Below are 15081 nucleotides of genomic sequence, written 5' to 3'. Positions count from 1 at the left end.
TCACAGCAGAAGCTTTTCAGAGGAACAGGGGTTGCCACTCATGCAACCTCTAAAGGACAATCTAACAACATCTACCCTGCAAGTCCCATTGAAGAAAATGAGAACTGGCTGAGAATACACCCACGCTCTTGTGCACAAGCCTTATTCATCACTGTGGTGCTCTAACTTTCTTAGCACTTTGCTACATGTGTCAAGAAACAAGATCCATCACACAACCAAACATTCACTGCTTTCCTGTGTAATATATTATTTTGCTGGTTTGCTTTGTTTTGTTTTTTAAATATTAGTCCTTGGAGGATAGATTTATGATGCAATCTTATGTCTGCTCAGAAATAAGTCCCATTAACTGAATCAAGTCACAATTTCTTCCAACTTACTTTTGCATACAGTCAATCTCTCTCTCATAATTTTCCGCAGACATCTTTCATGTAGTTTTTCTTTTTGGTCTTCATTTTCTGGTTTAGGTTCACTCAGTGTTCCATAAGACCCAGCAACTTCCCTCGGAGTTAAGTAATCCAGGTCAGTTGCACAAGCAATATAATGTTGTTTCCAAGCACTATATTCATTTTTTTCAGGAAAGTATGGTAGAAACCATCCAAACAAAATGCATTTTGGCATCCACAGACAATCCTTTTGAGTAGGGAAGTAAAAAACAGAGGGTTGTTTTCAAAAGGAAAATGTTGTCTAAACATCCAAGAATCTTAAAGTGTGACTTATTTAAAAGTGTGTTAAATCCACTTTTCAGGGCGCACAGCCCCCACAAGGTGATTTTCAATATTAAAATACTCTCACATACAAAAAAAAGAGAAGCAGCAGAAGATTTTTTTTCCAAGTAAGTACAATTAAGCCAAATGCTACCTTGACTCACATCTTCAGAGTTTATACTGAAGTCCAGGATCATACAGAGAAGCCCTAACTTTCCAGGGACTACACATGTAGGGAGCCTACTTGAGAAGAAGCAGGCTCCCCAAGTGGGGCAATTTCCCAACTTGCAGAGGGCAACAATGATAGGGGTCAGAGATCTAGCATGCTCATCCCCACAGCCCTCCCTCACATGTGCAATATCCCAGATATCCTAAATGCCCGAAGAGGACTACAGTGTTCTTGCACCAAACACAAAATGTAGTTTTGGCTCTGGTGAAGATCATATATACCAAGGATGAGGGCCACATTCCCTTCTGTGCAACTGTTTGGAGGCCACATGGAAGAGGGCAGAGCAATGGATGTAAATGTTATCTTTGTACAGTAGACTAGTTTCTCCAAACACTTCTCTATCCTTGAAGCAAGAAAAAGGCATTCACGTAGGTTAAGGACACATCGTAGCAAGGCAAAAAACAGGCAAAGAGGATGCAAAAGGGATGGCCAGGGAAGAGAGAGAGTGGCCAGGCAGAGTGCATGTATGGTGAGAGTCCCAGGCTTGAAGAGTCAGATTTGGCCACCAGGCCTGAGGTTCCCCCCAGTTGAGATACAGACCCAAAGCTTACCTGTTCACTTAAGAACTTCCAATGCCAGCTGACTTGGGCTGCTGCACAAAGGTCCTTAGCGTTGAGAAAGGAGAATATGTACAAAGATATGAAACGTGGCAGTACAGTGGTGAAATCCACTTTGGTCACTGGGATATTCTCTACAAACCATCTTTCAGCAAACCTGTGAAACAGGACAGGCCTAAGTGGGTGGTTATTAATACCCTCTGCTGAGGTTCTGATCACCACCTTTCAGGAACTATGGAAAGATCCAGAAGAATTATTGCCAGGAGACTCAGGAGAATATAAATGTGATATTGGCCGTGTTTGCGTGGCACAGTAAGCCAAATGAAGCCAGACAACATCATAAGGCAAAGCAAATTTTGTGGGCCAAGGTGGAAAAGGATCGAGCAGGAACAAAGCAGCTACAAGCTCCTCTTCAGGAAACTTCATTTTACAGTGGTCCCAGTAAGTCATAGTTTGGCTTACTGTGTCATGCACAGTGGGATTTGGACTGGATTCTGATGTTGGGTGAAACTGGTTTTCAGTAACTCTGGATAAGAAGACATAGCAGTGTCTGAACTTCCAGACATAACAGACAAAGCATAGTTTTGATTTCTCTTGTCTGCTCAGCACTTAGTTTCATAAGTTGCTTTCCATCTCTACAATGCTGCAGCCTCTTGAGGCAGAGCAATCACCTTAACTGTGGTTTGTCAATGGTCTCTGAACTGACACAACACCAATCCACAGTTAGCACAAGCTGTAATTTACAAACTAACTTCAACACAGTGGTTTCAGGTTCTGGTTTGTCGTCTACAAATAAACCATGGATTGCGGGCAAGTCTGGGTTCAGACATAAAAGCAAACTACAGTTTGAAGTTATGTCTCAACCCAGTCATTGCGGGTCACGGCAAAAACTCTGTAGGTATTTATGACACATACACCCCACTGTTCCCTTGAGAAGCTCAAAGCAGCTTCACTACATGCTTGTGGCTTTCTAAATTTAAGGCTGCTTCACAAGTTACAAATTCACAGAAGACCATTTCTGGAAGAATTATTAGCACTACTGTATGAAGCTTCATGGCCAAAGCCAAATGCAAGCTTTGGACTCCTGCTTATTCTAATCTTATAGAGAGGAGGGATTTCTAGCCCGCCAGAACTACAAACTCACATGTTGAACTACGAACTCACATCATCCCTTATTATTGGTGTTGCTTGGCTGAGGCTGATAGGAGTTGGAGTAAAGTTTCCCCAGCCCAGTCTTAGCAGCAGTTTTTCTGTCGTGCAAAAAGAAAAGAAAAAGGTCCCATGTACTGGCCATCGTTATATCTTAATTCTCATATTTTACTGGCCATGTGAGAGAGACAGATTTCTCAAAGCATTAACAGAAATAAATAGGCATTTTGCATTGTTTAAGAAGGCTGCTATGCTTTATTGCAAAATTGTTATAAACACAAAAGTTGTTTTCTGTCAAAATGCATTTCACCAGGCAGTTCTGCTGTTGTAATACATAGGCCTTAATTTTAAGTACCCATTTGCAAGAACACAATGTGGTCTCAGCTCCTGCATTTGGATGCGTACGGGTAAGTGTTTCGCTTTCTGTGAACCCCGGACAATGATGGCATTGGAGTCAGCCTGGCTTGAGTTAAAGATCCATTTTGCCGGAGGTGTACTGTGGAGCCTATTTTTTCTTTTCACAAAACGCAGCCTGGGAAACAACTTGTGGCTCACTTACTTCAGTTGTGACTTATTGCACTTGATCAATATGCCATGGAGAAACTGCTTGCGCTGCTTGTCCGTCCACAGGTCAAACCAGTGACTTATCAGTCTGACTCTTTCCTGAAAGAGCTGGGGGGGGAAATCACAGGTTTCTCTCAAAGGGCAGCTCCCACCATCACACAGTGTTTTCCCTGGCACTCATCTTTCACACCCTGACATAAAGTCATCTTTTGTAAACTTCCCTTTCATTGGGGATTTCTAGGAAGTGCAACTCTGTGGCAAGAAAGCACCATTATGAAATCCCGTCAGTGTTACTGTCCCATTGCTTCGAACTCAAGGAGCATTCAATCTCTTTTCTGAGGGAAGAAGAATGAGCCCCATCTAATTTGGACATTAAACATCTTTCCTTTGAGAGTGTGCCTGCAACTGCCACATAGACACAAAAAAAGAGAAAATCAAATAGGCCTTTGTGTGGAGGTGATTGGGGGACTGGTGCAATTCCAAAAACAGGGCCCTCTTTCCCTCCAAAATGGAATGTATGAAATAAGGTACCAGAAAATACATATTGAGGCATCTTAAAGACTGGCAGATTTATTACTACGTAATCTGTCATGGACTGCTACTACTAATTTATTATTTATACCCCACCCATCTGACTGGGTTTCCTCAGCCACTCTGGGCACCTTCCAACAAAAACACAGCAAAACATAAAACATTTAAAACTTCCCAATTCAGGGTTGCCTTCAGATGTCTTTTAAAAGTTTTATCTCCTTGGTATCTGAGGGGAGGGTGCCACTACCAAAAAGGCCCTCTGCCTGATTCCCTGTAACCTCACTTCTCGCAGTGAGGGAGCCAGAAGAAGACCCTTGGAGCTGGACCTCAGTGTCTGGGCTGAACAATGGGGGGTGGAGATGCTCCTTTAGGTATACTGGGCTGAGGCAGTTAAGGGCTTTAAAGGTCAGCACCAACACTCTGAATTGTGCTTGGAAATGTATTGGGAGCCAGTGTAGTTCTTTTAGGTCTCTTGAGCATGTGCTGCTTCAAAACGTTTAGCCTACAACAACAAAAAACGTTTTGGGAACTCTCAGCATTTTCAGTTACATATTTTAAAATCACTTCCCATTGTTTTTGCTCACTTCCTAAACTAGGTCCATCACCAATTGTCAGCCTAACCTACCTCGCATGATTATTGTGGGCAACTGGCTAAAATGCTTTAAAATGTTTTAAATGGTTCTAATTTTGGTTCCTCTGTTTCATTTTTGTTGGGTTGGTGTTAGTTAAATGTTTAGTTGGGGTTGGTGGTTACTTTAATTTGGGTATACAGTGGTACCTCGGGTTAAGAACTTAATTCGTTCTGGAGGTCCGTTCTTATCCTGAAACTGTTCTTAACCTGAGGTACCACTTTAGCTAATGGGGCCTCCTGCTGCCGCTGCGCCACCGCTGCACGATTTCTGTTCTCATCCTGAAGCAAAGTTCTTAACCCGAGGTACTATTTCTGGGTTAGCAGAGTCTGTAACCTGAAGCGTATGTAACCTGAACCGTCTGTAACCCGAGGTACCACTGTAACTGTAAACTGTTTATTATTGTTATTGGTTTTATTGATTTCTTGGTTTGTTTGTTGCTTGTATAGGATACCTTGTTTTTTAATGTTTGATGTTTTGTTGTGCTTTATATGTTGTAAGCTGCCCAGAGTGGCTGGGGAAACCCAGATGGATGGGTGGGATATAAGTTTTAAAAATATAAATAAAAAATTATTGTTGCTGTTGTGAAGAGACAGAAGGAGGCATAAAATGGCTGCAAAACGGGACTTAGTATTTCTATCCCCTTTAAAGGGGTTAAAGAACATGTAAAAACCTGCAGTTGGCAGGACTTTGTTTCTCTGTGGGTGAGGAGGTTACTATTTGGACCCATTCTGAGACACAAAGAGTGAAACATTGGGTGGAGACAAAAGAGCCAAGGACTTGCTCCCAAGGGAGTTTTCTGGCAAATCCTCCTTCCATATGTTTGCATTGTACAGGCAGAAGTCGGGAGCTATTTGGTGCAGCCCATTAACCTATGAATACATCACTGATGGAAGTTCCAATAGAAATGTCTGAGCAGATGAGGCTGCTGTAGAGACTTAACTTGCACCCATTGGGACCTTTTCTTACTGTAGGTGGATGTCCGTGGGAAAGGCCTTTATTTCTTTTATTTGGTTCTCAGTAACAATTATAGCAAGTAGATTATAAGTTACGATGTAGATACCACTTTTCAAAGATGCCTCAGATAGTCCTGACCTGCAGCGGGCATCATTGTTGACATTTCATAACTTAGCAAGTGCTGTGATATTGCACTTAGTGAGTGGGGATAGGTTTAGGCAAGGCCAAGGATTAGTGGTCAGAACTCCTGTCACTCCAGAATTTGAAGGCATCAGCTGGCAGGCACACCTATGCAGCAATGACATCAATATATATCTGAAAACATGTAAGTCCTTCCTACTCAAATTATGAAAGTATGAATCAATATGCAAGGGTGTGTGTGTGTGTGTAAGCTTTAGGAGTACAATGAAGGCCGAAAGCACAACGATTAAATGAATTATGTGTGACTGCAGCTCACCTGATTGTTAAGAGATTTGTTTTCAATAGGTGTCCAAGTACTGAACCGTGTCTTCAAAATTTCTGTAGTCTGATTTTGATCCAGGCTCTTTGTGCCTCCTGCAAGCAACCCTAAGCTTTCCAAATGCCATTCTTTAACACTGTGTGGTGCGTGTATTGTGTCAGCTGTGGTCATTGTAGATCTTTCCGTGGCTAATAGCGCTGCAGCTACACACTTCATACAGACATGCTTAAAGGCCTAGAAACAGAAGAAAATAAACTCTGGGTTTAGAATTTCATTGAACTATGTATCTGAGTCACATCAGCCTTGGGGGCCACAACTCTTTATTATTTTTTTCCTGAAAGAGACCAAGACTACTGTAATCCTAACCTCACATGCCTGGGACTAAATCCCACTGAATTCAACAAAACTTACTTCTCAGTAGACATGGTTGGGATGGTGCTGTAACATGGCTACCCCTCTGGAAATCATTAAAGCATGTTGCTCATAAAAAGGAGGTACCAGGCATTGATTAAAATGGGGCAAAAATATAACGAGATGGTGGTTTAAAACCCTCTTTTTTAGAGCTTGAAATTGTTTTCCGTTTGTTTCAATAGCAAACATGTATTTTACTTCTATGATCAATTTAATATTCCGTACAGTTCCTTATACTGTGTCGGTCTCTGTTTCCCTCTATCCTTTGTTTTGTTGTCTTAGCCAGGTTCAATCCCTGGCATCTGGATAGGGTTGGGAAAGATCCCTGCCTCAAATAGTAGAGAACCACTGCCAATCAGTGTAGACAGTATTAAACTAGATGGACCAATGGTCTGACTCAGTGTAAGAACGCTTCACTTGTTCCTAGAACATGGCAGAGATGTGCTAGATTTTTAACCTGCCAAAATTCATGCTTCAGCACCCAAAATCAATCTCTCGGCTCCGTCATTATTCCCACTGAGCTTCTCACATTTTCCTCCTTAGCCATGTTACAAATTAATCCTTTGTGCACCACTCTATTAGTGGCACATACTTTATTTTTTTTCCTTTTTTCTTCTGGAGCCTGCCATATTTCATAGGTTTACCGGAGGGTGAGAATATCAGCTCCTGCAGTTTTTAAAACACAACCAAGCAGAACAAAATCTTGTCTATTTTACCACCTCCACCCTATAAAGAAAAACAGGGAACAAGAACAGTATTTACCTCAGTAGAATATCGTTTCTGGCCCGTGAGGAAGCCACTAGAGACCTGCTGTATGAAATGCAAAACTGCTGCAGGATTGGCTGAAGGTCAGTACTTCCTTAGATCTCCATAGGAACCAAAGTACACAACACAAGGCACTTTGGGCTTACAGCCAAGAGGACTGAAACAGGACCAAAGGAGAAAGCTTCTTTTATCGTTCTGGGCTAATTCTGACTTGACTTACACTGGCATAGTCAGTTGAGCTGTCAGCTTACATTTCTTAGGATGTCACCTTTACTTTTGGAAGGGCTCCAATGCATTTCATAGAAATCAGCCAGCAGAAATCAGCAACTACACACGCAATAATCATAGACTATCTAGCAGAGGTGTTAGAAGAATGACTAAGATAATTGATGTGAAGCACTTTGACTACAATGCATCTACATTTAAGTCACCTTTTCCTTGCTTCTGAAGAAGAAATAGATGTATATAAAAAGAAACTCCTTTTTTATCTGGTGCATCATTTCCATAGCTTAACTGAAATTTGTTGGCCTGTCAGAACCTTTGGTACAATACTACATTAAAAAAACCAACATCAGAGTTTTATTCAAAAGTGATTGTATAGGTTTTCTTCTGTTTTTGTATTTTGATATTCTGCAGTTTTGATGAAGGTTAAGAGTTGAAAAAGAATGAATGTCTCAAAATAAGTTTCAGATCTTCATGGCAGAACTTTATTTACACCTTGCTCCTGGTGTTGCTGAGTGCTTCTTACTGGAATTATTAGTTCCTCATGTTAGCTGTTGTTCTTGGACTAACTTAATCAATTTCGTGGCTATGTTTTCATATTTTATTGCTTGAGTTTTTTTTTTTGAAAAAACGTGGGACATAAGCTTTTTAAAACAAAGAACCCAAATGATCTTCAGATTCAGGGAGTAAAAACCAACCATGAGCTAAACAAACTCCTCTAGCAACAGATTTGGAAAATAAAACAATAATTTAAACACAAACTGTATGTCATGGACTGGCTGGATGTAGAGAAGTGATAAGAGGCACCCGCTGGGGAACCCCCAGGAGAAGAAGACTCAGAGCCAGCGGATTGGTAGTGGGACAAGAATGAGTTGTCAGAGGGGGAAGACTCAGGAGAGGGGGTGTTCGAAGCTGGAGTGGCATCAGGGTTTAGTAAGCAAGAAGAATCTGTGGCAGAGTACAGTTCAGACTTTGAGGCTGAAGCAGAAGCTGGAGAGGAAGGGAGTCATGAGGCTGCTGAAGAATCCAGGGAGTCTCCCCATCCTGCTGTGACCAGCTCCCCTTCCCTGTGTCTCCAAGAACACACAGAGAAATGAAAAGTACAGAACAGAGTTTAGTTGTGTGCAGACGTGGTTTGAGATTGTGCAGGAAAAACCCAGGAGAAGAGAAGCCTTAGAGACGGGTGGGAAGGAAGAGACCTTTAGTCCTTGCAACTGTGTCATCGGGGCAAGACCTCCTAGGAAGAGACTGCTAGGCCTGAACTTGAATAAAGTTTTAACTTCACTGACCTTGGGTGATTTATTGTTTTTTGTTGACCTACGCCCGACTCAAGCCCTGATACTGCAGTATAATACCTCCCCTTGCCCCCCACCAAAATAAGCCACACTTAAAGAACCTCTCAGTGGTAGACATATAAATTGTTACTGTAGAGAAAAACACTAGCAATCTTTAGAATTATTTTATTGCCGAAATAAATTAAACACTCATTTAACAGCATCACCCGCAAAAAGACACACAGGAACGTCTAAGCTGATTGTCTGCACTGTGGGAAAGCAACAGGAACACCACGCTCCATTATTAATTTAATCAAAGTTGAACATATTATATTAAAAATCATACTTATATAGAACTCAAAATCATCCGAACACTCAGCATAAAAACGCATTTTCAAGTTTTCCAAACACTTCACGGTAGATAAGGCAGTAATACAAAGCATAGCAGCAAGACATGGTCATCCTGTACCCTAGATTCCAACCCTGACAGATATGCAGAACTCGCATCTGCTAAGAGGAATGTGTGAATATGTTCACTTGCATATAAATACTTTGCTGCAGAAGCAAGAAAGAGAGTCCACTGGAAATGAAATAAGACACCCTGGGTTTCCGAAACACAAACAAAGACAAGGTGCATTTTAGCTTGTGCTGGTATTCGGAACATCTTGAACATCTGCTAAATGAAGTTTTTGTCTGAAACAAGCAAGTTAAGGAACTGCATCTTACAGGATTGAACTATAAAAACATAATTTTTTCCTAGTATTATACGTACTTTGAAAACAGCAATGTTTAAGGTAATAGCAAGAAAGGCAGAGTATTATTAAGAAGCCACAGGAACATAGGAGAATATGTTTCATGGGTTTGTTAATCTAACACAACCTAAAATAAAAGCCTTAAAATAAAACATTTGTTTGAGGAGTTGAATTGATGTCAAATTGTTTAACCTGGATTCATCATTACAATTTGCTTACGAACTAAGGTGTACAATTTGGGCAATTAACACTTGCTTCATCAGCATAGGCCATTTCACAAAAAGGATACATAGAGGAATTCAGTTCTTCCAGCTACAATGCAAAAAAAACAAAAACAGAGAATCAGCATGATAGTGATAAATTAGCCAAGCAATCAAGTTTCAGTTAATTAGATCCAGTGTGTCTCTTCTGCAAGTTGGAGGGCTCCTTGCATTCACAGAAAGGACTGAGATCCAATGCAGTCTTCCACTGGAGGAAGGCTGATTATACCAATGATATGAAAGGAGGTGCCCTGGACCCAAAGGCTTTATAGATACCAATCAGCACTTTGCCCAAAAGCATTTTGGTAACCAATACAGATGCTTGTTCTGGTTCACTGCAAAACTAAATTCAGACTTACTGTAATTATTGTACCATTTTCAGAATTCTTCTGGTTGCCCAAGCTTAGGCTTAGACAGCAATGGAATTAGCCAGCTTCAGAGTTCTATTCAGTCAAGCATGGAAGTACAGTGCTTAAGAAAACTAATCTTAGCATCTATAGATGTGGCTCTTATTGTTACAAGAACTTCCATTCAGCTCTTCCCAATTTCTGAATACAGATGTGACTGTGTAGACCATCTCCTCGTTGTTTATACTTACATCTGACAGCAGCCTATCAAGATTGGAGTCACTAGCTACTTTTCTCTTATCTTCAGGAAGTTCTTCCAACTCCCCATAAAGCTCTAGATTCAAGCGGGCCAGCTTCTCCTGCATTCCTCTTACATGTTCCATTTGCTCTATGGAACATTCATTTCCTGAAACAATCAGAATGCAGAAATATCAAAACAAAGTTCTGTCAAAGGTAAAGGAATAGACCATCTCTTCTACTTATTCCAAGACAGTTGTACCTTGTTTGCCAAATGCCTTGGAACTTGTACGTTTCGGTCCTGAACTATCGAAAAGCAGAAGTGAGTGTTCCGGTTTTTGAACAATTTTCGGAAGCTGAACGTCTGACCCGGTTTCCGATTGGCTGCAGGAGCTTCATGCAGCCAATCAGAAGCCACACTTTGGTTTCCGAACATTTTGGAAGTCGAATGGACTTCCGGAACGGATTCCGTTCGACTTCCAAGGTTCGACTGTATAAAAGAATTAGAAGATTTACACTGGCAAAAGTATGCAGCATAAGACAATACATTATAGCTCTACAGTACAGTACGCACACCTCTGGTTGTGTGTCTTTCAGGATGTGAACGCGGCAAACCTAGAAGTATTTTCCCGGGTTTCGCCGCGCGCACATGCACAGAAGTGCTAAACCGCACCGTGCGCATGTGTAGAAGTGGCACCTCTGGTTGCGAATTCCTCAGGATGCGGCCGGACTTCCAGAATAGATCCCGTTCGCAACCGGAGGTACCACTGTACTTCGAAGTCTGGCAATAGTACCATGATCTGCCCCCTCTGCTACAGATACCCATATTTAGAGAGAGAGATGGTTTAGTGAAACACCACCTAAGTTTTAAGAGATCTAGCCAACACTTAAGACTTTCAGCCATATCCTACACTTTCACATGTGAAAGAAGGGCATGTTTGTGTGGAGAAGTAGCAGCCAAGTTACCAAATGCTTGAAGTTTGCCAGAGTGGAAGTCATTCAGAAGACTCAGAAGTCCTTTCTCCATCTCTTGAACATCTGATACATCAGTGAGAAATGAGTGCTGGATTGGAGCAGACTGTGCTCCTTTGCTTTCTGCTCCTGGTGCTTTGGCTTTCTCTTTCATGCCCCTGACAAAAAGAAGTTATTTAAATTATTACCATCTTCTTGGCGCTCTCAGTCTTTTTGCTATCTTGAATGTACAATGTGACAAATGCCTTAAAGAAAATATCATCCTGGGACAAAAGCACAAATAAATTAACGAATGATCCATTATGCTATATCCAAAACTAGTGTTCTAGTTTGCAATTCACAGTATCAACTTATGAAGGTAGTGATATGGTTATCTGATTGTACAAACAGCTTCTCTAGATTTTACATTTCATTAAGAAAGAAAAAGAGCTCTATCTGATATCATGCAAAGATTTCATGGAAAATTCCTAGCTAAGAAAGACTGCATGCTAATTTCTGAATTAGAGATAACTGCTTGAATGACAAGGATTTATCTCCTTAAAAATGTTTGACGAATTCTAAATGGAAACTTTTTAAGGGTCTCATTGTTTTACTGAAGACTATCCAAACCATGTGTTAGATTTTTTTCTAAAAAGCATTCAACAATCCACTATTTCAAAAAACCCTGTATCATAAAATTAAAAGTAGCCTAACAACAGACCTCAGAATTCTGAAAATGTGTAATATCTGCAGTTTAAACAAATTTTGAACAAGATCACATGGAATTAATCAACAGTGCAGATTTCATGTCATTAGAAACAAAGTATTTGCTTGAGGAAAAAGTACTGCATTTAATTATTACTCAATCTTATGAATTGATATTAGGTGTAGGATTGTTATTTTTCTACCTTCTAAATTTGTTTTTTGTATTTCTGGGTTTTGTTACTGTTTTAGTGAATTTATATTATATGCTTGTATATAGTCTTGGGTGCCTTGCTGCAGGAAGATAACTGATAAAACGGTAAAATTCTCTGAAGTACATTTAGATTGATTACTTTTCCCTTTTTCTGATTTTACTAGAACTGTAGTACAAAAAAGCAGTCACTGAAAATCCAAGTCTACACATGTGGCTCGCCGTGCCGTAGGGACAAATAAAGAGCCATTGTATCTAATGACGTTTACTGTAAGTTGGTGTAAGATTGCAGCCTAAATCACTTCTTTAATTTTTTTTCTCTGTCCTCAATTTGGCCAGCAGCTTGACAACAACAGGAAACATATGAGCATTTACCTTTTAAACTTTGGTTTCTGTGAAGGTGGCTGTGGTGCAGGGTTTGAAAACACTGTACTTTTGCTAGGAGGCACAGAATTTTTCTTATTGTTGACCACTTGAGTGACATGGGAAGTGGATGATTTGGGACTTCTTCTCTTAGTTTTTCTTTCTTCCATTTTGACAGATTGTTGGTACTATATGGTTAATGCTTCTCTGTGCTCTGAGGAGGAAAGATTAAATAATATATAGTGTTATCTGTGCCACTGAAGAGTATGGTTAATATTAACAGATCAATTTTAGAGTATTTTTACTTATACTTAAAGTTCTGTGAGGCACTTCCAAGAGTGCAGTCAGGAAGAAAGATACAAACATCTCTTATGTGCATTTGATAAAAAGTAATCCCCATTGTTCAAGGTTCTACTTCCAAATATGCATAGAATTGGAATGTTATGCTTGCAAGCTGGCTTTAGCTTTTGTGTGGCCAATGCCATTTAATAATATCTCTGCTTGAAATATTTTTTTAATAGGTAACCTATCAATCACTATTTTATAGTTAAATAATTATACAGGGAAATATATGTTGCCCAAATATGACCATATTTTAAGTGTCTATGCAATCATAGCATGAAAAATATAAGTAACTAATAATTAGCTGTGCACACGTTCCTACAACTGTATCCACCACAGCAATATACTTTTATTATATATTGCAGTTACAATATTTACCTGGAATAAAGTTCCATTGAACTCGGTGGGATTAGCTGCTGAGTAAATATACATTAGAATTAGGCTGCACATTTCTAAGCTAATACTGTACTAACAGATTCAGAAAAGGTTGCATGACCACCTATTAACACTCCAATTATGGTCAACTGCAGGCCACCTTATCTATCTGACAAAGGAGGTTTAGGCCATAATAAAATTATATTATTCAAGGTGCCACTAGACTCTTCTTACTTTTGTTAGGACAAACCAACATAGTGACTCTTCTGGAATTTGTCACTTAGTTGACGTGATGCAAATCTTGTCAGTTGAATTACATCTGATTAATATTGCTAGAAGAATATTTTAAAGCCTTACTAACGTTCATAGACAGCCTAATGCCAAATAACAAATCTTAACAGTGTTCCTTTACATTAAGTATTGCTCTGTTCTGCCTTTGTGAGACCACACCTGGAGTACTGTGTCCAATTCTGGCCACCACAATTTAAGGATACGGACAAGCTGGAATGTGTGCAGAGGAGGGTGAGACCAAGATGATCAAAGGTTTGAAAACCAAACCTTATGAAGAACAGTTGAGGGAGCTGGGTATGTTTCGCCTGGAAAAGACAAAACTGAGGAGATAAAATAGCCATCTTCAAATATCTAAAGGGATGTCACATGGAAGATGGTGCAAGCTTGTTTTCTCCTGCTCTGTAGGACCTGAACCAAAGGCTTCAAGTTACAAGAAAGGAGATTCAGACTAAACATCAGGGAGAACTTTTTGGTGGTAAGGCCTGTTCAACGGTGGAACAAACTCCCTTGTAAAGTGGTGGACTCTCCTTCCTTGGAGGTTTTTAATCAGAGGCTGGATGGCCATATGACATGGGTGCTTTAGCTGAGATTCCTGCACTGCAGGGGGTTGGAATAGATGACCCCCAGGATCCCTTCCAAGTCTACAATTCTATTACTGTCTGATGAAGATGGATGGTCCAATTTGCTGCAGGGCAAGCAGTAGCGTCAGGTAAATCCCTTTTAATAATAATTTTTAAAAGGCAATTAAAAAACACCAACTCCCTCCTGGCATGATATTCGTTTAAAAGCTGAGGGGAGGGGAATGCAGAATTTAAAACAAAGTTGCTGTTCTACGAGAGCGGGGCAAAAACACAGGAAACAAAAAAAATCTCATCTAACTTAAAGTCAGCACTTATTCCCAAAACTGCATATTTTAAAAATATGTTTAAAGAACAGATCAAAGAACACTGGTAGAGCCTTTTATCACATCTAAAATATCGGAGCGATAGAAATAATTTCCGGCTGTTGGAAGGCCAATTTTGCCACCTTTTTCCAAGTAAAGCTCCAAGTAAAACTGACGGAAGAGAACGGAAACCAAAATTCTTCCCCCCTCGCTAGATCCACCTTACCTGGGAGTTCACATTTGTCCGAATTGAAGCATTTCAGCCTGATATTTACGGAAGCAACATCCGTGATGGTCATGTGACCTGAAAGAGCCTCACGGGGGCGTTCCCGTGCCGCGTGATAGTTCCTTCGCATTTTGGGAGTTGTAGTACGATTTCATCCCAAACGGCATGTTTCTGTCGAGAGAAAAAATACATTTCCCACAATCCATTTCGATAAGAGGGGAAATAGGCGGGGCGCCGAAGGTGTTTTACAGGAAGGCCAAGGAACGCACGAAGAAAAAGGAGCGAGGAGAATGAATCGCCTTTTCATATAACGCCGTTCGATGCGGGTAGCGGGCGCGGCCTTCAACGCCAAGAGACTACAACTCCCGTGATCCCCCGCGGCAAAGAGAGAGAGACTCTATTAGGAAAAGCAGCATGATCCTGGAAGGGAGAGGGAAGTGGGCACGAGCCCTTCCTCTGAGAGCAGCGCTGATTGGCTTTGCTAATTGCGGTTGTCCATAATTGGCAAGGGCGGGGCGCGTAGGTAGGCTCGCAATAAGGACGGGCCCTTGATTAGAGAAAAGGGAGCGCCCTCTCAGGCGGAAAACGAAACGAAAGGAAATGCAGAGATTTCAGTTTTTGTTCTTGTTCAGGGGCTGCGTCGGCTCACCTGCTCTGCTCCTCAAGCATAGAGCATTTAAAAAAAGCTC

The 15081-nt window shown here is 40.7% G+C and overlaps 2 protein-coding genes across 5 annotated transcripts in view; both read right to left on the bottom strand.

The window, feature by feature from the left end:
- ECT2L (epithelial cell transforming 2 like) overlaps nucleotides 1–7377 on the bottom strand; it is a 30585-nt gene extending 23208 nt beyond the window's left edge. The window contains exons 1-5 of one of the 2 annotated variants that reach the window (XM_083607637.1): nucleotides 6954–7377; nucleotides 5778–6037; nucleotides 3199–3311; nucleotides 1485–1647; nucleotides 378–630 (exon numbers count right to left, since the gene is read on the bottom strand). In XM_083607637.1, the coding sequence (XP_083463763.1) occupies nucleotides 378–630; nucleotides 1485–1647; nucleotides 3199–3311; nucleotides 5778–5996 (748 nt within the window). In that variant the 5' untranslated portion in view covers nucleotides 5997–6037; nucleotides 6954–7377. The remainder of the gene's footprint in view (nucleotides 1–377; nucleotides 631–1484; nucleotides 1648–3198; nucleotides 3312–5777; nucleotides 6038–6953) is intronic. The other variant, XM_083607638.1, reaches the window with a different exon arrangement.
- A 1245-nt stretch (nucleotides 7378–8622) lies between these two features.
- CCDC28A (coiled-coil domain containing 28A) lies at nucleotides 8623–14575 on the bottom strand. Of its 3 annotated transcripts, none has more exons than XM_083607856.1 (6): nucleotides 14393–14575; nucleotides 12288–12489; nucleotides 11015–11178; nucleotides 10063–10217; nucleotides 9494–9516; nucleotides 8623–9145 (listed from the first exon to the last, which is right to left on the bottom strand). In XM_083607856.1, the coding sequence occupies exons 2-6, from the start codon at nucleotides 12443–12445 to the stop codon at nucleotides 9091–9093; spliced, it is 555 nt and encodes a 184-aa protein (XP_083463982.1). In that variant the 5' UTR covers nucleotides 12446–12489; nucleotides 14393–14575; the 3' UTR covers nucleotides 8623–9090. The 3 variants fall into 3 exon arrangements, with proteins under 3 accessions (XP_083463982.1, XP_083463981.1, XP_083463983.1); XM_083607855.1 differs by having other exon boundaries at nucleotides 12288–12482; nucleotides 14393–14569; XM_083607857.1 differs by lacking the exon at nucleotides 14393–14575 and adding an exon at nucleotides 13443–13588 and having other exon boundaries at nucleotides 12288–12482.
- Nucleotides 14576–15081: the final 506 nt, after the last annotated feature.

Source organism: Podarcis filfolensis, assembly GCF_964270895.1.
Source record: "Podarcis filfolensis genome assembly, chromosome: 3".
Classification (NCBI taxonomy): domain Eukaryota; kingdom Metazoa; phylum Chordata; class Lepidosauria; order Squamata; family Lacertidae; genus Podarcis; species Podarcis filfolensis.
This window is presented reverse-complemented; position numbering and strand designations above follow the sequence as displayed.